At 40.1% G+C, this 27,441-nt stretch overlaps 2 protein-coding genes across 2 annotated transcripts in view; one reads left to right on the top strand and one right to left on the bottom strand.

The window, feature by feature from the left end:
• The window catches only part of NIBAN1 (niban apoptosis regulator 1), a 160,627-nt gene extending 139,281 nt beyond the window's left edge, over window positions 1-21,346 (bottom strand). The window contains exon 1 of the mRNA XM_081223507.1: window positions 21,187-21,346. Coding sequence (XP_081079633.1) covers window positions 21,187-21,241 — 55 coding nt within the window. The 5' untranslated portion in view covers window positions 21,242-21,346. The remainder of the gene's footprint in view (window positions 1-21,186) is intronic.
• A 120-nt stretch (window positions 21,347-21,466) lies between these two features.
• LOC308610197 (reactive oxygen species modulator 1-like) lies at window positions 21,467-26,899 on the top strand. The gene is made up of 2 exons (XM_081223532.1): window positions 21,467-21,567; window positions 26,228-26,899. Exon 2 carries the CDS (start codon window positions 26,578-26,580, stop codon window positions 26,809-26,811), a length of 234 nt encoding a protein of 77 aa, XP_081079658.1. The 5' UTR covers window positions 21,467-21,567; window positions 26,228-26,577; the 3' UTR covers window positions 26,812-26,899.
• The last annotated feature ends 542 nt before the right edge of the window (window positions 26,900-27,441 follow it).

Consider the following 27,441-nt stretch of genomic DNA (forward strand, 5'->3'; position numbering starts at 1 on the left):
GGATTACTTACTGCCAGAAATTCACTGTGAGTGATACATTGCGCATCTATTATGCCTTTTGTTTTAAAGCTATAATTAAAAAATTTTTTCACACTCTTTTGACACCCAAGAAGTATTTCTAAGAGAATAATCAGAGATGCACATAAATATTAATGCATTAGGATGCTCACTAAAAATGAAAATGACATGTCCCACAGAGGAGAATGGTTAAATAAATTATAGGATATAATTTACAGAAGCTGATATCATCCACAGCCAATAAAACATGCTTTAGAAGAACATTTGGTGATGAGAGAATTGTTTGTGGCATAATGTGGAGTAGCAGTATACAGACTTGCATGCGAAATACGATCCACAGAAATGGCACACGGCACTTCTCTCTCATAATGAAGCAGTTATTAATTTTGTGATAATGCTGTCCTTCAGAGTAACTATGAAAACTGAATTAGGATGATGCTAAGGGGCATGAATTGCACCTATTCAAGTGTAAAATCACAAGTTAGAATTTAAGTCTCAGTTCGTAATCTGGAAATTGGGGATGATAATATTTGTAGGAAATTATGTATAACTGAGTTTGGATCCCTGCTCTGACACAGACCAGCCATATATACGGCTCTAGCACCACCAGGCAGACAGCAACCATCACCATCACTACTGCCGTTATCATTATTGAGTGGAGGCCAGAAAAGAAGCAATAGGGCTTCCCTGGTGGCGCAGTGGTTGAGAGTCTGCCTGCCGATGCAGGGGACACAGGTTTGTGCTCCGGTCCGGGAAGATCCCACGTGCCGCGGAGCAGCTGGGCCCGTGAGCCATGGCCGCTGAGCCTGCGCCTCCGGAGCCTGTGCTCCGCAACGGGAGAGACCACAACAGTGAGAGGCCCGCGTACCCCCCCACACACACACAAAAAAAAAAGAAGCAATAAAGAGATAATTCAATGGAGTGTTTATTTAAAACAACTCAATCGAGACAATGATTTTTTTTCTTGTAATTTATTTTATTTTTGGCTGCATTGGGTCTTCGTTGCTGTGCGCAGGCTGTCTCTAGTTGCAGCGAGTGGGGGCTACTGTTTGTTGCAGTGCGCGGGCTTCTCACTGCGGTGGCTTCTCTTGTTGCAGAGCATGGGCTCTAGGCACGTGGGCTTCAGTAGTCGTGGCACACGGACTCAGTAGTTGTGGCTCGCAGGCTCTAGAGCGCAGGCTCAGTAGTTGTGGCGCATGGGCTTAGTTGCTCTGCGCCATGTGGAGTCTTCCTGCACCAGGGCTCGAACCCGTGTCCCCTGCATTGGCAGGCAGATTCTTAACCACTGCACCACCAGGGAAGTCCCCAAGAGAATGATTTTTTTATCTGCTTCATCTCCAAAATAGTTTTTTTAAAATCCAGGGTTATAGGGGAGTGATCAAGGTTACCAGTGAAGAGGAATCTTCATTAATTTAGAAGTTGATGGTCTCATGATTGACCACCTATTAGCTTAGCTTGATGCTGAACAAGGAATCTGAGCCTGTTGGTGAAAAGGTGCACAATTTTTTTTCAGGTCATCCAGCACTGTTTAGCCTCATAAGATGAAATTTGCAAAAGATAACTGAATAATAAGAAAGAGTAATGTAATTTATTCCCCACTATAATTTACTCCATATTCTTAAGAAGGCAGGCCATGGACACACTGCCTTTTCGCTCCATCATTCTCCTGATATGTATTAGGGGCCATTAACCTAGGTAAGAAGATGAATTACTAGAGATGATTATGCATGCCTTCAGCAGCCCATGAAATGTACCCGAGAACAATAAAGATATCTGATGACCTGTCAGGGAGATGCTTATGGAAATGAGAACATCATGATCACACTTCTGCTTGTTCATCTAAAGGCTATCATGATATATAGATGGAAAATTTTCCCTTGCTCAGTAGCATCACAAATAAGAAGCTGGTTTCAGATTAGGATATGCTAGAAAGGAAAATTCATGACCAAATTCCTAGTTCAGCAGTAAAAGAGGACAATAATGGACATAAATCAGCATCCAAGCTTATTTCCTTTGAAAACAATAATTTCACTAGATGACAGTTCTTACTGCTCTTCTGAAATTATAGTATTTGGCACTAAAAATTATTTGTAATCTCAGAAGTAAAATATATTATAAATATATGTATCATCAGCATCTTTCTGCTCTTAAATAATAAATGATATTTCTGACTGGAATTCAACAACCTTCAAGGTATCCATGAGAATTAAGACAAAAAGAGGATGAGGCAACTGATAGCAAGCCATACAGCAAACTCCTTTTGGGAGCAGGAACTCTATTAGGTTATTCTGAAGCCCAGCCTCTTCCTCTCATGGCAATACAGTGACACTGTTAAGAGCAGGGCCTTGGCTTCAGAGGGAATTCCATGCACTAAATAACACACATGTGGCCTTAACCACAGACATAATCTCCCTGGGCCTCAGTCTTACCATCTGCAAAATAAGCATGATAATAGTACCTTTCTCAGAAAGTTATTGTGAGGATTCAAATGAGATAATGTGTATAGGTTCTTAACATAGTGCCTGGCAGGTAATTAAAGGCTTTACAAAACAGAAACAGAGTCACAGACGTAGAAAACAAACTTATGGTTACCAGGAGCGTAAGGGGGGGTGAGGGATAAATTAGGAGGTTGGGATTGACATATACACACTACTATATATAAACTAGTAACGAATAAGGACCTACTGTAGAGCACAGGGAACCCTACTCAGTACTCTCTAATGACCTATATGGGAAAAGAATCTAAAAAAGAGTGGCTATGTGTATATGTATAACTGATTCACTTTGCTGTACACCTGAAACTGACACAACATTGTAAATCAACTATACTCCAATAAAAATCTTAAAACAAACAAACAACAGTTATTATTAGAGGAGACATTCATTGTCTATCTGAAATCTCCAATTGGATCTCAAACGTAGCATGTCCAAAAATGAACTCTTCACTCTCAAATGTGTTTCCCTCAGTCTTCCCTGTTTCAGTAAGTTTCAACTCCATTCTTTATGTTGCTCAGGTCAGAAATCTTGGAGGTGTCCTTGAGGCCGCTTTTTTTTCCTCCTATACCATAGACCTCATCAGCAAATCCTAGCAGGTCTACCTTCAAAATGTATTTATAACGCAACTACTTCTCACTACCTCCAGCTACCCCCTAGTCCAAGCCTTCCCTAACCTGGATCACAGATCTAGCTTCCTAACTAACCTCCAGCTTTCTCCCTTTTCCCTGTTACAGTCTGTTCTCTACACAGGAGTCAGAGAAATAGATTATTTCACCCTTCTGCTCAAAACTCCCCATGGTGTGTCTTCTTATTCAGAGTAAAAGCCCAAGTCCTTACAGTAGCCTGCAAGTCCCTCTGTGATGTTGCCCCACCTACCCCCTGCCCTCCGTCTTCCATTAGCACGCGTTGCTCATTCCTCTCTAACCACACTGACTTCCCTGCTGTTCCTAAGGCAGGATAAGCTCCCTTCCAAATTCAAAGCTTTCGAACTTGCTCTTCCCTCTGCCCAGGATGTATCTCCCCCAGATATTCCTGTATCCCACTCTAGCACTTCATTCAAATGTCAGAGAGGGCTTCCCTGGCCCCTTATCTGAAGTAGCAGCCCTCATCACACCCTCCTCTTCTCTGTTCTTATGTTTCTTCAAAATACTCATTACCACATACATCTTATTATTTGTTTATTTTTCCCCACCAATACCTCCATGATAAAGTCCCTCAAGAGCAGTTTAGTGTGTTTTGTTCATCTCAGTTCATGGAACAGGGCACATTCTATTTGATGACTAAAAGGAAAGATACACAGTGAATGCCTCACCAGAAGAAATAGGTCTGTTCCGTGACATTTTATAAGTTCATCCTAAGTAAGATTCTTCGGCGAGACTTAATCAATTCTATGACTTGTTTCACTAATAGTAAAACTGAGGCCTAAAGACAAGCCCAAAGTCACATGGTAAGTGTTAGAACCAGGACTCAAACAAGTTCTTCTGTACCAAGCGTCATGCACTTGTCCCTAAAGTCCATGCTTTCTATTGAGTATGGAGCATGCCGTAGTCTCAACTCCATGAATTATAGAAAATGTGTATCAGTTCAGTTCTGGTTCTAACTGGCTGACTAAGGATTTTAAGGGAAAAGACTTTATATGCTGTACAGTTTATTTAAAACCTTTTACTTTGGTTTTAGAATAAATAAGATAAACTATTGTAAATGATAAAACAGCTAACAGTTGAGAGTCTAAGTCCCTAAGAGTGTTAAGTATTTTGCAAGGATTAACACGGTGAATCCTTACAACCTCCATCTGGGGCAGTACTATGATCCCCATTTTACCGTTGAAGAAACGAAGGTCAGAGGAGGCTAGGTAACTTTAAAAGCTTGCACAGCTAGAAAGTGACGGGCCAGAACCTGAACTAGTAGTCTGCCTGCAGAGCCAATGTTCTGTTGAATCACAAAAGCTGCAGAGGTAACATGTTTGATGAAAGTTTTATAAGGATTTATCTGCTCTGTAAGTTCATTTTATTTTGTCCACTTTCCTGAAAATGGAACAGATACATATTATAAATACCATTTTGAAAATTTTTATTACAAACTTAAACGTCTTACACTCATTTGCAAAATATATCATTTCTCCTTTTAATTCACAATGCAAAGTTGAAAAAATATCCCTAAAGAAACAATGAGTTTGGCTCTCAACACATCTCAAGACGTCAAATATTTTCATAAAAACCGTACAGAGACACTAAGAGTTTGTGCTCTCTTTCTCAGACATCCATTGATGTTAATAACTGTGATGATCTGAAATAAGCAAAGTAGTTATGGTATGCCTCAAGAGTTTCTCATGAAAGCACCACAGAACAATACTGAAGAGAGAAAGTGCCAAGACAGGAAACACATTGGTAAGTGGGTCACCAAGTTGTCATGGGTCAAGAGGCATTCCTTATGGCTCTTCCAGAACTTACAATTCTAGGGACCACTGAAAATGCAGAGAAATGCAAGTTTAGAGACATCCCAGAGTCTAGGTGACACATAATACTTTCCAAAGAGTGTTGAGTAAGGGGACTATTTATTTCAATTGCAACAGCAAATTATATGATTCAAGAAGCACTTACATTTTCTTAAATTCCTAAAAGGGGAAAAAAAAGATTTATTGGCAATGCATCATTTAAGGTAAGGGTTTTTTGTCTAAACTCTTATCTTAAATATTATTTAAATATGCAATGGCCCAAATGTGATCCTATGAAAATCAGTGCATCATAGAGGGAGAAGGAGCTGGAGGAAGGAAAAAACCTGGGGGAAGGAATATTCTGGAACAGAAAGGTCAGTAAAGACTCAAGACATCCTCTCAAATTTGGCTATAGAATCCACAGTGGGAGCCAAGAAGAGAAAATGGGAGAAAAGAAAATGAAGCCCATCATTTAGTTCTTTTAATTGCTCTCCACTGTGCTCCCTCCTGGCTGGAAGAAAGGGGTGATCATGTTAAGTACTAGGGTTCCACATGTTTCCATTCCTTCAAGACAAAATCCAGAAGAGATGAGAATAGTGTAGCATTTCTTTATGAGCTTAAACATTCAACGGAGGGAAATACAGGGGGGAAGAATGATCTCAGGGCTTCTTTTATCTGGGATCATGAGGGAGGAAGTCAAGTATGAGCCAGTCTGTCTGCCCACCTGTGCCTGCCATTCTTCAGTAGCAAGAGGAAGCTGTACTTAAGTTTTAGACCTGGGGCTGAACAAGACATCAGACTGAAAGAAGAAAGTTGCCATTTTCAGGATTTTATGTATAACTCTGAATTAGAGTATATTCTGGTATGGACTGGAAACTTAAAGTTAGAGCTTTTTGGTTTGGTTGGGTTTGACTGAAATACCATGGACTACGAAAAGAGCTCTGTCCCAGGATTGTGGGGACCTGAGTTCCAGTCCCACATCTGCCATTACTAGCTATGCAGATAGGAGCAACTCAGTCTCTCAGATCACAATAAAGTGATTGGGTTAGATGTTTATCTCTAAGGTCCCTTCCAATTCTGTGAATCTTTATTCAAGAGCAGGAGCCTAAAAGAATTATGTGAGCCATAAACGTGAGTCTCAAATGTAATTTGAAGTTTTCTAGTAGCAGGTTAAAAATTTTAAACGGATTGGATTAATTTTACTTTATATTTAATGTATTTTATTTATATATGTATTTAACCCAGGACCAAAATAGTATCACTTCAATATGTAATTGCTATTAAATAATATTACTAAGATATTTTACATTCTTTCCTTTGTACTAAGTCTTCAAAACCCGATGTGTATTTTATACTTGCATCATATCTTTATTTGGACTAGCCATATTTCAAGTACTAGCCATATTTCATAGTCAAGTTTAGAGGGCTTGAGCTTTTCTTACCTAAAGATAAAGATATAGCTTATCTTCAAAGTGAGATTACATTTAAAGTAGAAAAGCTATTCATTAAAATGTTAGGGTCAACATATTGAAGATGTAAGGGAAGATGTGATCAACAAAGGGATTGGACTTTTGATGGCAATTGCCAAATGGAAAGATACAGAAGGAAGCTGTGTCATGTGGAAATTCAAGGGTTAGACAGAAATGATGTATGCCACCTCCAGGCCTAATAAAATGTTTGCACCTAATTCACCACTGTCCCTGACATATGCAGGTGTTCCATTAAGATCTATGTGGCCATAATAATAATAGAGCCACCAGATCAGGGGTTTCTAATCTGGGGTCTATGGATGTTTATGGAATCTTCAGATAGAATTCAGGGAGCCCAAAAATTGAATGAGGGTAAATAACATCTTTATTTTTATTAACTTTCAACTCAAATTCAGCATTTCCTTCAATTATGAATGTAGGCAAACCACAGTAGAATTCAATAGTACTTGTGACCTCATCCTCAACAGAGATCACAGATGTCTTCTTAGCACATTTCATAACTGCATATCGTACAACAGCACTTCATCAAAGTGACAGCAGTTATTAGACCCACCACGAGACCTTGTCATTGACTGCATTAATAAAGAAGCACATATATTATTATGTCACAGATTTTTTTTTTTAATATTTATTTATTTATTTTTGGCTGTGTTGGGTCCCCGTTTCTGTGCGAGGGCTTTCTCCAGTTCTGGCAAGCGGGGGCCACTCCTTATCGCGGTGCGCGGGCCTCTCGCTATTGCGGCCTCCCGCTGCGGAGCACAGGCTCCAGACGCACAGGCTCAGTAGCCGTGACTCACGGGCCCAGTTGCTCCGCGGCACGCGGGATCCTCCCGGACCAGGGCCCGAACCCGAGTCCCCTGCATTGGCAGGCAGATTCTCAACCACTGCACCACCAGGGAAGCCTCTGTCACAGATTTTTAATGTACTTCGATATCTGTATATCAATAAAATTGGTTTCTTTTGTAAGTCTGTGTATTTTTTTTAATTAAAAAATATTATTCTGAGAAGGGGTCCATAGGTTTCAGCAGACTACCAAAAGGCTCCATGGCACAATGCACTAGAGGGAAAGACTCTGGGTCCTTGAATGACCCGAACCCCCTTCTCTATCCCACACCAAATCACACTGGATTGTGTAATGAGTGAGAAATACATCGTTATCATGTCAAGCCACTGAGATTTGAGGAATGCTAGTTTCAGCAGTTAGCCCACTCTAATGTACAACTGAATATGTGGCTTCAGGCCAATGCCAACTGGTTACAACTGTGACCAGATTCCATACACTGAAGAGACAGGCACTGGCAGTTACAAGCTGGTAAACTGGGTCTCAAAAAAAAAAAAAAAAGGCCCCTTCATGGTTGATTTATTTATTTATTTTTGGCTGCTTGGGTGTTCATTGCTGCGCGCAGGCTTCCTCTAGTTGCAGCAAGCAGGGGCTATTCTTTGTTGCGGTGCGCAGGCTTCTCACTGCAGGGGCTTCTCTTGTTGCAGAGCACGGGCTCTAGGCATGCGGGCTTCAGTAGTTGTGGCGCATGGGCTTAGTTGTTCCACGGCATGTGGGCTCTTCCTGGACCAGGGCTCGAACCCGTGTCCCCTCCATTGGCAGGCAGATTCTTAACCACTGCGCCACCAGGAAAGCCTCACCATGGCTGATTTTAAACTACCAATATGATGTCACTGAACTCTGAATTAGGAAGGATGCCCAGCCAGCGTGAGTTGACTCCTGGAACATCACTGGGACTACTCTCCCTATGACATTTCCTAGAAGGGTGTCTTGCTATCACCCTCCCCTGGTTGGAGGGGAGAGGTGTGTGCAGAATCTTGAGAATAGTTGTCTAAAGGCTCCTATTTAAATCATCGTATCTGACTTTTTCATGATGAATAAATAAAGCAGAATACCTTAGATGCAGTCATTTGTACATTCAACAAGCTGTTGAAAAGAATCTAATTAGTACTAATTACAATACTAGAGTGTCCTAACAAATTATAATGCCATTGCTTCTGTAGAGGCATTGTGTTTAAACACTCTGAAACATTAATTAGTCTACAGAACAAATGTGGGAGATAGGTATTATTCAGCAGTGCCTGAAAGCCAATTATTTACTCTGGGAAAGCCTGATGTTGTTCCTGATAGTAAAAAAAATTGATTATCATAATAGTAGGATTGGGAAATTCCAGAATTACTTGACCTTCATTTCTGACCTTCCTTTATTTCACTGGGCATTACTGCTGTCCCCATTTTACATGAGAAACTGAACACTGCCAGTTGACAGACCCAAAATCTACAGAGAATCCAGCTTCAGATTCAGCAAGTCCTCAGGAGATTATCATGCCTATTTTTCAAATTTGAAAGCTCCATTTATGAGTCTTTTGTGCCTTACTTCCCAAATATATTCTTTTATAATGAAGAAGTTGTTTAAAGACACCATTTTATTAGAGTTAATTTAAAGTGACCTACTATGCCTGCTTTCACCTATTTGTAAATTCCCTGCTATGTTTTGCTAACATTTAGACAAATTTTACTTTCTGGATTAAGCTATTTATAATCTCATCCACTAAAAATATTCACTTCAAAAAAATAGTCAAATCATTTGGGGTTAAGATACGGAATCAAGGGTTTAGTAAATGTTTCAAGGGATAAATTACTGGCTTATCTCATTTAAAGTTAATAAGTGACTGTTCAAATCTTATTAAGCTGATGCTCCTTTCCATCAGAAAGGAGCTATGTGGACAAGAAAAAGCTATGTGGACAAGATCTGTAATTTCTGGAAGAACACTTGATATTCCATTGTTTATTCTCTGAGAAATATACTTGCCTGGAACATAGTAGGCACTCAATAAATATTAGTGTTTAATGTTGTTATTATTATTATCATTCCTCAGACCAGGAGTTATCATTTTTAGTTAAGAACTGACATCCCAGTTGATATGCACAGGTCTTAGTTATGCTCTAAAATTATCTGCTTTAAATGTAAATAGTACAATATATGTATATGTATAGCTGATTCACTTTGTTATAAAGCAGAAACTAACACATACACAAAAAAGTTAATAAATCAAAAAAAGTTAATAAACATAAAAAATGTAATAGTACATTTCAATTAATGTTACTAATTTAATCCTTCTTTACAATGAAACCATTTAAAATATTTATACTCCAGATATTATACAATATTATTACCATTGCTAGTAAAATTTACCTTTATTCTAACTCTCAGCCTACATCTGTTTTGTTTAGGCCATTATTCAGACATACCTAACTAACTCACTCAGCATGACTTACATAGGAAATAATTTTTAAAACAAACACGTTCACTCGAAATTGGGAAAACTTCTGAGTTCTTTTGAGCTAATCATAGACATTGTCACTTGCCCTATGTGAGCCCCAGAGGTAATGGTACGTGACCACTACTAACAGTGTCCTTTTCGAAAGAACATCCACACTTTCCCTTTGTTTCTGAACTGACCCTGCTCATCTGTCCCAGCCCCAGACCAGCGCCATCTCAGCAGTTCTTCACGAAGATCTGCTCTGCGCCTCTCCCAAATCTACTGAGAATGTTGGTAGCAGGTAGTACGGCTACATTCTCCAACAGATGTTCCAACAGACTTCAAAAACACAGTATTCATATTGTTCTTTCCTAGAGACTGGAGACAAGAATTATTATTTCTATCTTCCATGTCGCTCCTCATTGTGTTCATGTTTTCCTCTACTTTAGGAAATGGAACGTATTTATAAAAACTGCCTTAACATCCTTGTCTGCTAATTTCTTCATGTCTGTAATTCCTAAATCCATTCTATTGATGGATTTTTTTCCTTTGAGTTATGAATATTTTCCTGCTTCTTCATTTGCCTGGTAATCTTTGATCAGATTCTGGGTATTGTGAATTTTACATTGTTGAACGTATATTTTATTGTATTCCGATAAAGAAAGTTGGACTTTGTTCAGGCATGCAGTTAAGTTACTTAGGATCAGTCTGATCCTTTTGAGGTTTGCTTTTACACTTTTTATTAGACAGGTCCAGACCAGTGTTAACATCTAGGGCTAATTTCTGTTCACTACTACAATGCCCTATGTAATAGAAGGTCTTTCTGTTTCATTTTGTTGTTGTTGTTGTTGTTAAGGTCTTTATGTTTTGGATGATGGGAATGTAAACTATTCCCAGCCCTGGATGAGCGCCAGGAATTGACTCTATAAAACCAGATACACATGATCTTCTATTCTAGAAAATGGTCTTGTTTTTTTTTTTTTTTTGCGGTACGCAGGCCTCTCACTGTTGTGGCCTCTCCCGCTGCGGAGCACAGGCTCCAGACGTGCAGCCCCAGCAGCCATGGCTCACGGGCCCAGCCGCTCTGCGGCATGTGGGATCTTCCCGGACCAGGGCACGAACCCGTGTCCCCTGCATCGGCAGGTGGACTCTCAACCACTGTGCCACCGGGGAAGCCCTTGTATTTTTTTTTTTTTTTTTTTTTTGCTCATTTTCTCCTCTTCATTTTCTTTGTTCTCTATTTCCTAGGACTTCTGTGAGTCAGATATTGAAATTTTTGGATTGACCCTTGAATTTTTTTTTATTATTGCCTCTTCTATTTTCCATATTTAGATCTTTTTGTTCTATTTTCTCCAAGATTTTCTCAACTTTGTTTTCCAGAAAACGATTGGATTTTTAAAATTCTTGATCATTAGATTTTTAATTTCCAAGAGATATTTCTTATTCTATTATTGTCATTTCTTCATTGCATCCTGAACTTGTTTTCCAAACTCAATACATCTCTTATTTTTTAGGATATTCACTATAGTTAAAATTTTTTTCTCCTTTCATTCATTTATTAAGCAAATATTTATTGGTAACAAACCATATACCAGACACTGATCTCTCAAAACAAAGACCCTGCTCTCGTGGAGGTGAAAGTGCTGATAGGCAGTCAATAAAAAACTAACAAATAAGTATATTTTATGTCTGCTAGTAATAAGTGCTATGAGGAATCCCCTCCATCAAAAACCTTTCCTTCTTGCTCACTACATTCCACCCATACCACCCTTTCTTCAATTCCTTCAGGTTCCTTCTCCTCTTCCCTTTCTATACACTGTTCTCTCTACTCAAAATATTCTTCCCCATCCTCCTGAGCACTATATCTTAAGTATATCTCATCTCCTTGCTCTATCACTACCATCCGTTTTCTGTCTCAATACCCTTTTTACTCCGTTCGTAACATTTATCAAAACTCGTAATGTTGCTTACTTACCATTTAATAGCCATTCATGCTTCTCCCTTGCCAAGTGAGCCTTATTTTGTTCAGGTGTCCCTATAGTCATGTGCTTCAGTGAGGATAGGGCCCAGCCCCAGGCAGGGGTGAATCTGGATTAGTCTAACCAAATCATGATAATTCCATACTCTTGCCAGTAATAACTTAGGAAGGAATGTGTGACCCTGTTCTGATCAGTGGGATATAAAGGCAAGTCTGCTTGTAAGGCATCTGGAGAAGGTTTGCTCTTATAAAGAGACTCACAGAATAGATAGTCCTCTTCTTGGCCTCTGGAACATTGCTTTACTTAAGAACGTGATATCTTTTGCTACTCTAGTCATCTTTCAACCATAGGAGAGCTAGCCCACAGAAAGCAGAAAGATAGAAATAAGCTGACCTTTGATGATATCGCTGAGCCACTAAATTAGTCCTACCTTCATGTTTCTTTATGTTCCCATGAGCTCTACTTGAGAAATCTACTAGAGCTTCAAACACCAATGAGACACCAACATAAGGACTGATGTATTCAGTAATACTTACTTGGAAAACAAAGATTAAATGAGAAAAAAAGAACATGACATAATGGTTATATGCCCTGACAAAGTAAAATCATAAAATAAAATTGGGGGAGAATTGGGATAGCATATACAAAAATTTTGTTACTAATTCTTAAATCAGCTTGTTCAACAGTTTTCTACAATCATAATTGATGGTGGTAGTATATTCTCTGAAATAGTTGTATATATTAAGTGGGATAACATAGATAACAATTTGAGGATATTTAATTCTACCGTCTATTGTGCCTTTGAGAACCAAGAAAAAGGAGATAAAAATATAATGTAGGAGATATACCTTTTTTTTTCACAGTTCTGTCCACTAAAAAGGTCCAGAAACAATGGCCAACCCAGTCATAGCAATGAGCCTCTCTAGGCCCGAACTGTCTTCTTTTTTTTTTTTTGTGGTACGCGGGCCTCTCACCGCTGTGACCTTCTCCCATTGCGGAGCACAGGCTCCAGATGCACAGGCTCAGCAACCATGGCTCACGGGCCCAGCCGCTCCGCAGCATGTGGGATCCTCCCGGACTGGGGCACGAACCCGCGTCCCCTGCATCGGCAGGCGGACTCTCAACCACTGCGCCACCAGGGAAGCCCCCGAACTGTCTTCTTGAATACCATTTTCCAGTAAAAGAAACCAGGGATTCTTATAGATATTGCTTATTCCAAGTATGGAATAGGAAATAAATGTGATGAACCAAGAACATCTTGACCTACTGGAAGGCAAGGAAGCTATTAAATACTACTAGGGTAATTTCAAAAGGACTCAGGAGCCAACTTGAAGAGGCTTTCATTGCCAGTGAGGGGAAATTCAGGCTTCAACAAGGATAAGACTTACAGTGGAATTCATAAGTTTACAATGATGTTTTTTAAATTAATTGATCACCTTCAGGGGATGACAGGAAACCAACAAATCATCTTGAAAACTGGTAAATAAAATGAAAGGGTAAAGTTTTTATCCTGCCTTTCCTATATGAACTATCATATGAGGCAACCAAATAGTAAATAAGGAAAGTATCACTCTATAAAACTATTCCAGCTAATAAGTGAAAACAAACTGACATAATTAGAATATCACCATTCTTCAATCCCAGTGAATTAATGGGTCCTGGCAATGAGCATCAGTAACCGCTAACATCACAAAAAGAGACAACCAAATGTTAGGTGCCTCCAAATGAAGAACACAGCACCACCTATAGCCTTGACAAAAGTATTAATCCTCAGTCTGATCACATCTCACTATCTCTCTGTCGATCTGTAGAAAATACAGGAGAAATGCGTGGAACTGCACCATGAACAAATTCCAGACCGTGGAAAACCCTACATGTCCAATAGCGCAGATCTGTCAACAGATCATTTGCAAGTAAAAGTCATAGACGTAAGGGAAACCTGTAGATTAAAAGAAACTTAAAAAGATATTTTTATAATGGGCAAGACTAAACTATAGTGTTTAAAAATGCATTGTTGGGTGATAAAACTATAGGAAATATAAGAACGTCATAACTATAAAATCCAGGATGAGTAATGTGGTCATCTGTTACATTGGCAGCCCCGAACGAACCACAGCTCATGGTATTCATGACTTTGTGGAGTCCCCTCCTCTTGCATCTGAACTGGCCCTGAGACTTGCTTTAACAAATAGAATGTGGCAGAGTAATACTGTGCTGTCCTAAGGCTAAGCCATAAGAAGCTCTGGCAACTTCTAGAAGCTTTTGCATTCTTGCAAACCCTAAACTAACATTTTAAAAGTTCAGGACCCTACTGGAAAGACCATGTAGAAAGTCCACCTGGAGAGACAGCTTACCCAAGTTCAGACCAGCCACCAGCCAATCTGCCAGCTGAATGGACTCACAGGACTGACTACTAGGAAATAAGTAGAATCACCCAGTGGAATCCGAGGCAGATAGCAGAACTGCGAGGAAATAAATAGTTCTTTTAGGAGCCAGTATCTTCAGGGGTAGTTTTTTTTGGAGAGACAAAGGGGTCTCAGATTGGGATGGGGTACATGGAGGCTTCTGGGATGGCTAGTAAAGTTCTTTCCATTTCTTGACCTGGGTGGTGGCTACAGGCCATTTGCCTTGTAATCATGCACTAAGCTATGCATTTGTTTTGCATGGTTTTGAAGCCTATGTTTTATTTTTAAATAAAAGGAAAAAAATCCACATGATTTGGCATAGAAACTTTTACTCTTTTTCCAAAATTCCTTCAGACTATGGACTTTTTAAAAAGCACTTCAAGCTTCCTAGTAAAAAACTTTTGATTTATTCTGTTCCTATCTACAGCAATATCCAAACAACATCAAGCATAGAAGTATAAACTTCTTTGGGTCTTAGACCTTGCAATTTGCAAAACTGAATTAATTTCTTTCATATATCTAGATCTTTTCTTCTCTCCTGTGAGAAAAAACATGTAGTACCAAAAAAAAAAAAAAAAAAAGGAGGCACTTTTATAAGCTGGCCTGCAATTTCTCATTGGCAGCAACTTGCTAGTCTCTTTTTAAAATGAATTTTCCAGTTTCAAAGGAGAAAATCTGTATTGCATTTGGGATTGTGTGTGTGTGTGTGTGTGTGTTTTAGTTTGGAACTGTTAGAATTTCAGCCCTCATGTCATATGTTTTACTAAAGTGCTTTTAACAGACTGTGGCAGATGAATTGTGCTCTTTTATTCTTTTGTCTTCCTTTTCATTATTATCCTCACCTCTGACTTCATTTTCCATTTCACAAGGCAAACTGCTCTTTGTACCTTTTTTCTTAAAATGGTGTTAGTTAGCTTTCTGATTAGGAGATTAAAATTCACTGTCATAATGCACGTTGCATATTTTGTAAAACTTTCACAGTACATTTATTTTAATTAAATTAGAAACTACTGTCACAAATTGTGCTCCTCCTGTTGCACTTCTTACCTGGGAACCCAGTTCAGATCTTTCCAGAGAACAACAGAGTAAAACCATAATCAGTTCAGTAGTCCACAGCAAAAATAAATAAAAATCACTATTGTCATTCTAGGAGTTACTATTACTAAAGCACCCGTGATGAAGTGATCCTCTTGTAGCCAATGTCCATAGGCAAAAAAAAAAAGTGTTTCTTCAAAACCAGATCTTGATTTAGCACCTGACTCTATGCGTTCATCAAAACATGAATTGGGACCAAAGAGGGAAGATCACTCTTTCTTCCAAAAGCACGGGAGAAAATATTGATTTGTCTCAGCCTAGGGTCTTTATTTTTGATGAATCTAAGAACCTCAATTCACATTAAATTCCCAAAGTCTTGATTTCCATTCGCAAAGACTAAAGGTAGTAGAAAGTAATCATTGCCACCCGAAATTCCTAATCTGCAATAGTTTTCCTAATGCAAAACTCCTGCCAGCTTCCTTAGTAGATTGTCATTTTTTAAATTAAAACATAATGGGATCAATATACCTTTGTGCATTATTTACACAGGGCCCTCTCCTTCTTCTTTTCTCCCGTCCCTGCTTTTCCCACCTGAGGCACTGCAATTCCTCACTTCTTAGGAGAACCCATTTATTTCTACAAATTAGGAACTGAGACAAATACTAATGGGATAATTCTTACCCATTTCCTACTTTCTTTGGATTAATTTTTCTTGAGGGGGACCTAGTAAGGCAGCACTTAGTGTACTGGCTAGAATGCTTTGGGCCATAAATAACAGAAGAAAATTATATTAGTTAGGATAAGTTTGTGGATAACAGTAATAGCACAGATAACACTAGCTTAAGTAAGATAGAAGTTTATTTCTCCCTTATTATGGTCCAGAGGTAAGTAGTCCAAAGCTGGTATGTAAGTTCTACTACATTAAGTCCTCAGGAACCTAGGCTCCTTTGTCCACTTATTCCACTTTGCATGAATTCCTTCTTAAAGGACAAGCCATAGTCCAAGATGGCTGCTCCAGTCACATTCGCAATCTAGCCAGCAGTATGGAGGACAGGACAAAGAAAGGCACACCCTTTCCCTTTAAGGTCACTTTCTGGGGACTGCATACAGCACTTCTACCTACATCCCATTAGCCAAAACTCAGTTACATGACCCTATCTAGTTGCAAAGGAGACTGGGAAATATCTTTATTCTAGGAGTTCATGTGGCCAGCTAACATTTGGAGGTTCTATTATTTTAAAAAGCAAGAGAGACTTATACTAGGCGATAACTAGAAGTCTCTACCAGCCCAACTCAAAGAGGACTTAGTATCTATCATAACAAGAAGTACTCAAGAGTAGGGCAGGCAATCAGCGAGGTTTGTTGGGCTCCAGCTTCTCCTCTCGGAGACTGCCTCAGCCTGGCACTGCTCCAGGTGTTGCCTATGTCTTAAGCTAGTGCCTCTCCTGCTCAACAAGATAAAAACAGCAGTTCCAGGCATCACATTTCAGATGCAACAAAATCCAAAAGAAGGAGATAAAGAATACATCTCTTCCCTTTGTCTCCTTTTGAAAAGGGAAGAAAGTTTTCTTAGAAGCAGCCTGCAAAGTTCCCTTCAAGCTTCAATGGACAGGAACTTCCCTGTTGACGCAGTGGTTAAGAATCCACCTGCCAATGCAGGAGACACAGGTTCGATCCCTTGTCCAGGAAGATCCTACGTGCCGCAGAGCAACTAAGCCCGTGTGCCACAACTACTGAAGCCCGCGCGCCTAGAGCCCGTGCCCCACAACGAGAAGCCACCGCAATGAGAAGCCCACGCACCACAATGCAACTAGAGAAAAGCCCACACGCAGCAACAAAGACCCAATGAAGCCAAAAAAAAAAAAAAAAAGCTTCAGTGGCCAGATTTCATCACAATCCCATGCCTTGTATACAGCTGACCCTTGAACATGAGGGTGGGATGGGTGTGAGGGGCGCCTACCCTCTGCACAGTTGGCCCTCCATATATGCGTTCCTCAGTAACTGCAGTTCCTCCACATGCCCAGATTCAACCAACTGTGGATCATATAGTACTGCAGAATTTACTACTGAAAAAACCCTGCATATAAGTGGACCCATGCAGTTCAAATCCATGTTGTTCAAGGGTCAACTGCAATCACTGACAAGAACACACCACCATGATAGGCATGGACCAACCCGCACCCATCTCTCAGAAGCCATAAGTGGGGCTAGCCTCTCTGAAACAGAGGGCTGCCCTAACAAAACTGGGGCTCTGTTATGAAAGAGGAATGGGGAAAGGATGCTGGGTTGGCATCTAATAATGTCTACCACACTCTGTATCCTAAAATTCCATTACAATATACAGTTGACCCTTGAACAACATATGGGTTTGAACTCCGTGGGTCCACTTACTTTTTTTCAATAGTAAGTACTACAGCACTACATGATCCACAGTTGGTTGCATCCGTGGATGTGGACCCATGGATAGCAAGGAACCGCAGTTATGGAGGGCCTACTATAGGTTATACACAGATTTTCGACAGTACCGAGGGTCAGCACCCCTAACCCCCATATTGTTCAAGGGTCAACTGTACTTTTACTAGAGATAAATTGAACTCTGAGATTACATCAGACCAGTTCTTTTGCCCATCTCCTACCAATAAATTACAGCTGAAGAACAAGCAAATGTGTGGACAAATAACTACGCATCTAGGTTGAGTAGACTGCAAACTCCCTATCTTCCATTTACCTGGTCTAGGGAGACTTCACTCCAGACACTATAATCAGCATAAATTTCACATACAGCCACCTAAGTTAACCCTTATGGTATAAATATGAGAAAATTCCTCTGAGAGAAATACATGTTGTTTTTAAGCTGAAACTCATTTCTTACTTTATAAGCATCAGCTCACTGATGACTATTTCAGAGGAAGCTGCTTTACAGGTTAGGTGTGGCTGACATTGCGATAGTAAGTCTAGGAGAAGAACAGTTTTCCTGACTGCTAGTTGCTGCTACCAGGCCTACAGGTGTCCTCCAGCATCCCCCAGCCCACCCCCAAGAACCCAAGTATCCCTCAGTTCTCAGCCGCAGCATTGATTTTCCAGTACTTTTCCGGCCCTCCACAGGACATATGTGAGAGAGTTTTCAAGTCTGTTTTCTTTTGATTCATCAACAATTCAATGGTAATTTTTTAAAGGAAATAAAATTATTGCTTTAACAGGAAAACACTGTGCTTTTTGAAGCTGTAGTTCACTTTTAGGCATACCAAAAGTTTAAAAGGAAAAAAACACAGGGCAGAAAAAGAGAAAAGTGCCCTAAATTGACCACTGATGCCCGGATTTTATGAGGTTTCTTTCTCATTAAAGCAAGACCCTTTTAGGTCACTGCTAAAAGCATTCCTGACGGCTAACAGATGACACTACCCATGTGATTACAAGCTGGCCTTAGTATTGTTTATTAATAGCAACATCTCATCAAGGGAAGTTACTGAAAGACTTATAGACACATCCCCAAAATGTATTCTGTTGTTAAGAAACATGAGCGCGGTACTAATTTTCAAAACTAACATCTTTAGAAATGAAGTAACTCCTTTAACACTTCTGATGCCCCTTTACCTATAGATTTACCAAATCTTAAGAAATAACGTACTTTCAAAATATCCATGGGACAAAGATCACTATTAACACAAAGTTTTGAGGCACACAAACCAAGTGACAGCTGTTAAATGATTTGGCCAAAAGTAAGTGCTGATACAGAATCATTAGCCTACTAGAAATACTGCTGCTCATAACATGTACAAGATTAAGTTAGCAAAATTCACTCCAAATGTATTGACTAGTTATTCTCCATGTTGGCAAAGTTTATAAAGCTTGAAAGAAAGTTATTTTCTCAGCTACAGGAGCTTTCAAATCTATATTTCACTGGCGGCTACTTTATGAGAAAGGTTATAAAATCGTGCTTAAACTTTACTGTCATACTTTCAATTGTTCTGCTTACAATTAAATCAAAGCTTGAGAATATTTGTGGGCTAACGGATGGGCAAAGCAGTGAAGACAGGGTTATGGTTTTTTTCAGGGATCTGGGGCTTCAAAACCATCAGGAAATCACAGCCTCATGAACTTCTTTTGCTCATGCACTAACAATTCACACCACCATGCATTTTTCCAGTGCTCTTTTCTCTTTTTGGCAAGACTAGTATTCTCAAATGAGGCAACTTCTCATTTTCTCTGGAGGTATTCTAACTTTAACTCTTCTCTTCCCTCCACGCCTACATACCTTGAAAGTGCCCTCCCAAACAAATAATGAGGAGATATAACTGAACAAGACTAGAGGATATAATGACTGTCACACAATCTGCTCATAGTTTTATGCATTCGGAATGCATTTATTACAAGTCCTTACTGTGTACTAGATAGCTCATATTTTTGTATGTCATAATTTAATTTCAGAATGAAAAAGGTAACACATTTTCTTATCACATGAGTACAATGCTTGCATCAGCAGCAACATCCATGATAACCATGAAGTGTTCTTCAAGCAAGTTAACCCCCTCACACTGCGGGACTTCCACTGATTACCGTAGAGGCCATGCTGCAACTTGATGTGTTTCTATGCTTTTTAGTGAAACAAAGTTTTATAAAATAAATGCCATAAACATATTTTGCTAATAATTAAATGCAAGCCCCTTCTCACAACGTTCTAGTACATTGTTCTTTCAGTCCCCTGCACATTGGTGTAAATAACAAGCATGTAGTCAAATTTGTAAGATTAAGGCAGACTTGGTTTAGCTCTTTTTCTAATGTAAATAAATCATCCATCTTTCCCCCATTTTAAATAAACAACAGCAAAGGGATACTTGACCAAGTTTTATTCCCCGACAGTAAGGGTTGTTGATGATCTTCTACCTCTCAAAGCACCAGAGCAGAGTCTGGAAAATCAGTTAAATTGCTCTCAAGTGCCCTAATTTGATATCCTTTTTAAATGGTTTTAAATGTTGTGGCGACTGAAAGCAAATTTGGAATAAGGACACTAAATAAATGCTTTCCTCTTAGGAAATGGTTCAGGGGCCAGAAAGAGGTACCAGAAAGAACTTTTTTTTTTTTGCAGAATTAGGGTAAAGCCAGAAAAACACTAAATTCACAAGATAACCAACTGTTAGGTAGTGGTTGTCGGCAAGGTTTGCGGGGGAGGGAAGAGAAAGAGGCCAATTACACCCAGGAGATAAAGAATCATGATTTCCTGCAGTTTCAGCTCAGTTTGGGTTTTGTTTTCTTCTGCCTCACACTCTTTACTGTATCACTATATCCCAGAAAGGCTCTCGAATGAGTTTCTCCCCATAAACAACTTTAGCAACTGTTACCCAATATGCCAGTGTTCCTCTTTCGGTTTTCCCCAACCTCTCACCCCCGGGAAGAGAAGGGAACCGCACAACCTGGGGGCCTGATACATTGTCCTTTCTGCCTCTGATGAAATCATCCCACAAGTGACACTATGAAGCTCAAGTAAAGCTGTGGCCGACGCTGCGTCTTACAAAACCAGGCCAGGGAAATTCTGCCTTATATGCCGGGAATCCCCAGGGGAATCTCTAGAAGCGAGGGGACATCCCCACTGTTCTCTCTGCGGCAAGTTCAGAAAGAGCTCAGAACTGATCCCAATGCCAGGTACAGGACGGCGCGGTGTTGCTGGGCCGGGGGCGGGGTGTGCAGAACAGACACCGAGGCGGCCCGAGTGGAGGGAGCTGGGTGGTCCTCCTCTCCACAACCTGCACCTGCGTCTCCCAACCGCCCGGCGGCGCCTCCCTAAGCACCCCCAGCCCCTTCGCCCTGGCTGCCCCGCACCCCACCCGGGCCAGGGCGCGCGGGCCGAGCTGCCGTCCGGTTGCGGGAACCCTGGCTGAGCGTCCCGTGCGCCCCTGTCATCCCCGCGCACGCCGGTGGAGAGCGGGCCGTGGCGGGCCGTGGCGGGCAGGGGCGCTGCGGACGCCGCTCGGGTCGCCCCCTCTGGGACCAGTACCCGGGGGCCCAGCCTGGCCCAAGGCTCCGGGCGGACGGGCGTCGCGCTCCCGGGAAGCCCACGGCGGGCGTACCTCGGATGTAGGCGCACTTGCCCTCGTCCAGCTGACTGGAGGCCGAGCCGCCCATGGCGACGGTGCGGGAGAACGCTGAACGCCGCGGCTGCCTGACCCAGTCCCTGGGCGGGAGGGACTGATACTCCCGTCGGCGCCCGCTGCCCGCTCCTGGAAGTTGATGCGACGGAGATCTGAGCTCTGCAATTAAAGGGCAAACTTCCTCCAAGAGGCGCGGCCTTCTGGGGCGCCTCCTCCGGGTCCGCGCCCTCTGAGGATCTGTGGGCCGGCCCGGGGCTGTCTTCCCGCCTTCGTTTCACTGGGGAGCTCCGAGGGGATGTCTGGTCTGGAAGGACTACTTCCCGCTTCTTCTCTTCGCTGGCTTCTTATTTTCACCTTGGGGTAAGAGGACAATGTCCCTAGCGACTGGAAACCTCTGTGAGCTGGAACCTTCCCCCTCACATCTCACAAGGTGGAGTTCCAGAGCTCCTTGCTTTGCACGCCCTCCTCTCTGGTACGGAAGCAACAGTTCTTCTCAAGCATAACCTAAGAACTTGTTAGAACAATCTCGGCATCTCTACCGCGCCACACACACACACACACACACACACACACACACACACACACACACACACACACACACACACACACACACACACACACACACACACACACACACACACACACACACACACACACACACACACACACACACACACACACACACACACACACACACACACACACACACACACACACACACACACACCCTCTGGGAGTGGAGCCCAGCAATCTGTTTTCACAGGCACCCCAGGTAATTCTGATGCCTGTCGACGTTTGAGAACCAGTGGTAAACTGTCCCTTCCTGCAGCCAAGAAGTTGGACCAAGGAGGGAGTGGGGGATGAAGGGAAAAAAAGAGAGAAATAGAAAAAGCTAGGGAGAACCGAAGGCTGGGCCTTGATCAGAGTCTGCTCTTAACATCTTTAGGTTCGGTTCCTCCCCTCCGCAAACTAGAAATAGTTCATTAGAAAGTGCACTTGTTCTTTTCCCACAACCACTGTTTAGCTTGGCAGCTTCTCCCAGACAAGAACCAGCTTGGTAGAAGGGTCACCACTCATTTCTTCCTATTCTTAGCAGTCAGATTTTAGTGATTCCTGTTGACTTAACCTCCAAGGTCAAATGGTCTGTTCACACAAGAACCAGGCATGTGGAGGACTTTGAAGGCTTTTCCCTCCAAGGTTAATTATCTAGCATTTTAGCACAAAGATTTCTCATACCTCACACCCAGTCTCTCACACCTTACGTTCCAATCCATCAGCAAATCCTTTCAAATCTACTTTCAAAATACATCCAATATCCAACCGTTTCTCATCCCCTCCACTGCTATCAACCCCATCATTTCTCACCTGGATGATTACAATAGCCTCCTAACTGGTCTCCCTCCTTCAGAGAAAAAACCACAAAGTCTATCACAGACACTCAGCAGGACTTCCTCTCTGCCCTCATCTACCACACACTCTCCCTCCCCCTTGCTCTCTCTATTCCAGCCCTACTGGCCTTTTTGCCTCTTCTAGGACACACCAAGCTCAGGGCCTTTTTTGCACATGCTCTTTCTTCACCTAGATTTCTCTTCCCTCAGGTAATTCACATGGCTTACTCTCCAATTCTCTCACTTCATTCATAGCTCTTCTTAAATGCTAACACCTCCGAGAGGCTTTTCTTAACCCCCTATTTAAACACCAGCCTTCATCTCTCTGCCTCTTACCCTTTCTTATTTCTATTCATATCACCTAGCATCATCTGACATATATTTCACTGTCTGTCTCTCCCCACTAAGATGGAAACTCCATGAGGTCAGGGATTGTCTTTGTTGATACTGTTGTTTCTTGGGGTTTTAAAAAAATTATTTGTTTTCTTTTTTATTATTATTATTTTTCTTTAAGGGCAGGGATTTTTATGTTCTCTGATATATCTTAAATGCCTACCTAGAACAACACCTAGCACATAGTAGGTGCTCAGTGGATAGCTATTGAATAAGTGAATGCGTGAAATATAAAATATAAGAATCTGCAGTCAATGAAAGCTGTGATCTCAGTGGATAAACAGCATTTCCAGATAACTATTCAATGATTTAAACAATTCAATGTTCAACTCTTTTCTCAATATTCTAGTTGGCTCTATTAAGTATATTTTCTCAGAGTAATAATTCCTTTCATTATATAAATTGCTATAATTATGCCTCAGAATACTGTTATTGTTATTAAAGAAAACAAGTCTGGATCTCCTGCCAGAGTACAGTTTAAGCTTGTCTTAGCTCTTTAGCTCTTATTTGGGAATACACTGAGAAAAGACTGATGACACTGATCTATCATTCTGTGCTCATTTGTAACATTCACAGAATGAACAAGATACAAGGAAGGACTTTGTATGGTGTACTTATTAACAAGCTTTGTAACCAGACAGTTCCAGCTTGGAATCCTAACCTGATAGATAACTTAATAGCCATGTGACCTGGTCAAGTTTCTTAACTTACCTGTCTTAGTCTCCTTATCTGTTAAATGGAGCTAATAACACTTACCTCATAGTACAGTCAAAATTAAATTTGATTGGGTCTGTGAAGCACTTAACATATTCCGAGGAACATAATAAGTGTTCAGTAAATGGAAACTAGGATTGTTATTATCAGTAAGGACAGAGTGGTCAAAGAGGCAGTTTTCTAGAGAAAGTGTATTTTAATTGGACCTTGAAAATCACTGATGTTACATTAAGCAAGAAATTCTGCTCCCTTTTTTCCCCAAATAAAGCTCTTTTTCCCCAATCGGTTTACAGGAAAAACTAAGGAATTCATTATTTTAGTCATAGTATTTAATATTTGCAAATCCTATGTGGGAATCATTTTATTAATCACACACTAAAATGAGTCTCCAAGCAGTTCAATAACGTTATGAACCAGATTCAACTTCATATGATTCAAATCAGCTAGTTTAGAAAATTTCCTTTGCAATGTTAGTTTTTGTATTGCATCAGTGTTTTTGGTCTTAAAATACTCTTGAGACCATTTCTTTCAGGTAAGTTTCACATACTAAAATGATTACCTTTTTTTAACATCTTTATTGAGATATAATTTGCCCATTTAAATTAACTTTTTTTAAAGGAACAAACTAGTTTAATAGACATTTAGCACATTGAAAATGTGTCTGTGTCTTGGGATTCCCTTGCATGTCATAGAACTTTGAACCCCTTGTTTGCCATGTTCTCATTTGAGTTACTGACATCTGTCTATTTGGAAATTTAACTGCCTACAGAGCAGGGACAATCTCAAACTGTGCATTTCCCCAAGTACCTTGTACTTCCCTGTAATATTGGAGTATAAACTCTGTAATGACTTGATTGACTGGTAAGTATAAACAGTAGGTCACATCAGCTGTCTAATTTAATCTTCACAAAACCCCACTGAGGTAGGCACTATTATTATCACCATTTTACAGGTGAGGAAACCAAGATTAAGAAGTTTAAGGAATTTATCGAGGTCACCCGTCACCTGGGCTTACCTGACTCCAGAGTTCATCCTCTTAACCACAATACTGCTTCTTCTATTTTGAATCTTGCTTTTGTTTATTTACATAAGTAACCAGGTTTTACTATAGAAAAATTAGACACTACTGATAAACAAAAAGAAAAAAGCTGGAAAATTCACCCAAATCCCAACATCAATATCTTTAGATAACCCCAATCACCAGTTTGATGTAGATTCCTACAAATTTACATACAAATGTATATGCAATTATAATTTATAACTATATATACATTCATTTATAATTACTTATCAAAATGAAATGATGTTCTATATGTATTCTGTAATCTGTATCATAATTTTTCATCTGGAATATTTCCATCTAAATATTTAGATATAGGTCCATGATAGTTCATTGTATAAATGTAAATTAATTCACCTATCTACGAGCAATGGATGCATACCTATTTCCCTACTCCTCAATCACATTGGACATTGGCATATCTTTTATTATTATTATTATTTTCATTATCCCATTTAATATTTGGCAATTTGGGGAGTTGAAATTGGTATAATGTTCTATTTAATTTTGAAATTCTTAACAAGAAGGTTAATTATTTTTTCCATGGATTTTCTGGCCATATGTGTTCCTTTCTGAATTGGCTATTGTTATACTTTTCCATTTTCCTATTGATTTCTTATTCTTACTGATTTGTAAGAGCTTTATATATATTAAAGACATTTACCTGTTTAACACACACTGCAAATTAAACACATTTGGCTTATTAAAACATATTTCCTTATGTTCTTTATTGAATAATCTTCTTTGAAGATTGTGCTAAACATAGGCAAATTATAAAATCAATTTGTCTCTGACCCTCTCCCATCTTTACTTAACACTCTCTTCCCCTCTCCTCTTTGTACAATTTCTAAAGAAGGCCTAATCTTAATATCTGTTATAGGTTGTTGTACAAAATAGGGTTAACTATTGAAAGTCATTTTATGAACTGTTTGTTTTTTTTTTAATGAAGCTCCTTCACTTACTAACAAGATTGTTGCAATACTCTAATACGTTCTGTCTTTTTCAGGGGTATAAGCTTTAGAAATCCTCATTCTGATACTGACTTGCCACATGACTTGGGGAAATAAAGTTTGTAAGCTTTATATTTCTTTTCTTCAAATTGGGTATCTGAAAGTTAAATGAGATCATATATGTAATGCACTTATTACATATGAATATGTCTAGCACATATTTAGCACTCTCTAAACGCTAGCATGGTAAGAGGTAATAAATGAAAAGGTGTTTTACTGTTTGGTTATTATTTGCTTTTATTAACATATCAGTGTTAGTTCTTTTTACTCTTGTTCTTATTACAGTACCTTTAATTTGTGACCAGCAAATCACACTTTCCAGGAGGCAGGACATTAGGATCAATTTTTAAAGGGAAAAGATGTGCCCATTATGTTTTAATTGTATATTTGAAAGACACAAAAATCTGTTTTCGTAAACAAACTGTAGAAAATTAACTGGATAAAATCTTTTCTAGAAAGAATATGTAGAAGATGGAATCCAACTTCTTCTCATCAGTGATTCCTGAGGGGAAGTTTCAGAAGCTCCAAGGATGTGTGGAATTTTTATTAGAAAAATATTTTTTTAAATTGAGAAACATTACTTTTGCTCAACCTGCTTTTCAAATATGAATCATCACAATTTTATGTAGACCTCCAGCATTGTGCAAGACCTTAGACATAGAGTAGAAGTCAAAGTATTTTAACAGAAACCGATAAAGGCTTAAAACTAAGGATGACAAACTCTAGACCCAGTGGGGCAGTTAGATGTGTATGGACCAATCTTCAAATCTGACAAAGACCAAAAGTGACCAAGGCCACAAGCGAGATGCTGGTGGCCTCGAGTCCCTATGCACAGTTCCAGCCAAGCTGCTTCCACCTCGTGAAGATGGGTTTTGTGATGGGTTGCACGGCGGGCATGGCGGCGGGGGCACTCTTCAGCATCTTTTCCTGTCTCAGGATCGGAATACGGGGTCGGGGTTTGATGGGCGGTGGCAGGAAAACCATGATGCAGAGCGGCGGCACCTTTGGCACATTCATGGCCATCGGGATGGACATCTGATGCTAATCAGGGCAGTGGTTGCCCACTACATCCACCCCCTCACATCAGTCCCAGTCCGTGTACCATAATAAAACAAGTCTTTGATTTAAGAAAAAAATTTGACAAAGACCAGACCAGCATAGTTGCCCTTGTGAAATCTATAACCATATTATTGCCATAGATAAACAGATTATAGGGTTCTTCTGAAGGCGGGACTCTAAACTACCTTGTACTTGGACAAGTTAGTTGTTAGTTTAGTACTAGTGCACAAAGAAAAGAGTGCCACCTGCTGGACCAGCAATGATACTCCCTCCCGAGCCAGGGCTTCATGGCAAGGAAGACAGACACTGATCCAAATCAAATTCATATGCTTGCCTTTAAATTAGTTTAACAGACATTTGGCATTATTCAGCTATTCCTTATAAGCTTCTTTTGCTCAGCTGACAAATGAATTGTTCTTCCAGAATAGATTTTTCCTGTCAAATTTATTTGGGGGGCTAATTCAATTATTTTATATTTTAAGGTTATACTTACTGTTTATAACACACAGTTTGACCTTAATTATAATCCATTTTGTAAAGCACTGTCTCTTGAATTTTTCCTCTTGCAGTCTCAGTTCACTCTTTTCTTTATAATGCAAGTCACCAATAC

This window comes from Mesoplodon bidens (assembly GCF_964165515.1).
Source record: "Mesoplodon bidens genome assembly, chromosome: 2".
Classification (NCBI taxonomy): domain Eukaryota; kingdom Metazoa; phylum Chordata; class Mammalia; order Artiodactyla; family Ziphiidae; genus Mesoplodon; species Mesoplodon bidens.

Coding starts and splice junctions, on each gene's coding strand:
- LOC308610197 (XM_081223532.1), top strand. CDS start 26,578: ATGCTGGTGGCCTCGAGTCCCTATGCACAGTTCCAGCCAAGCTGCTTC.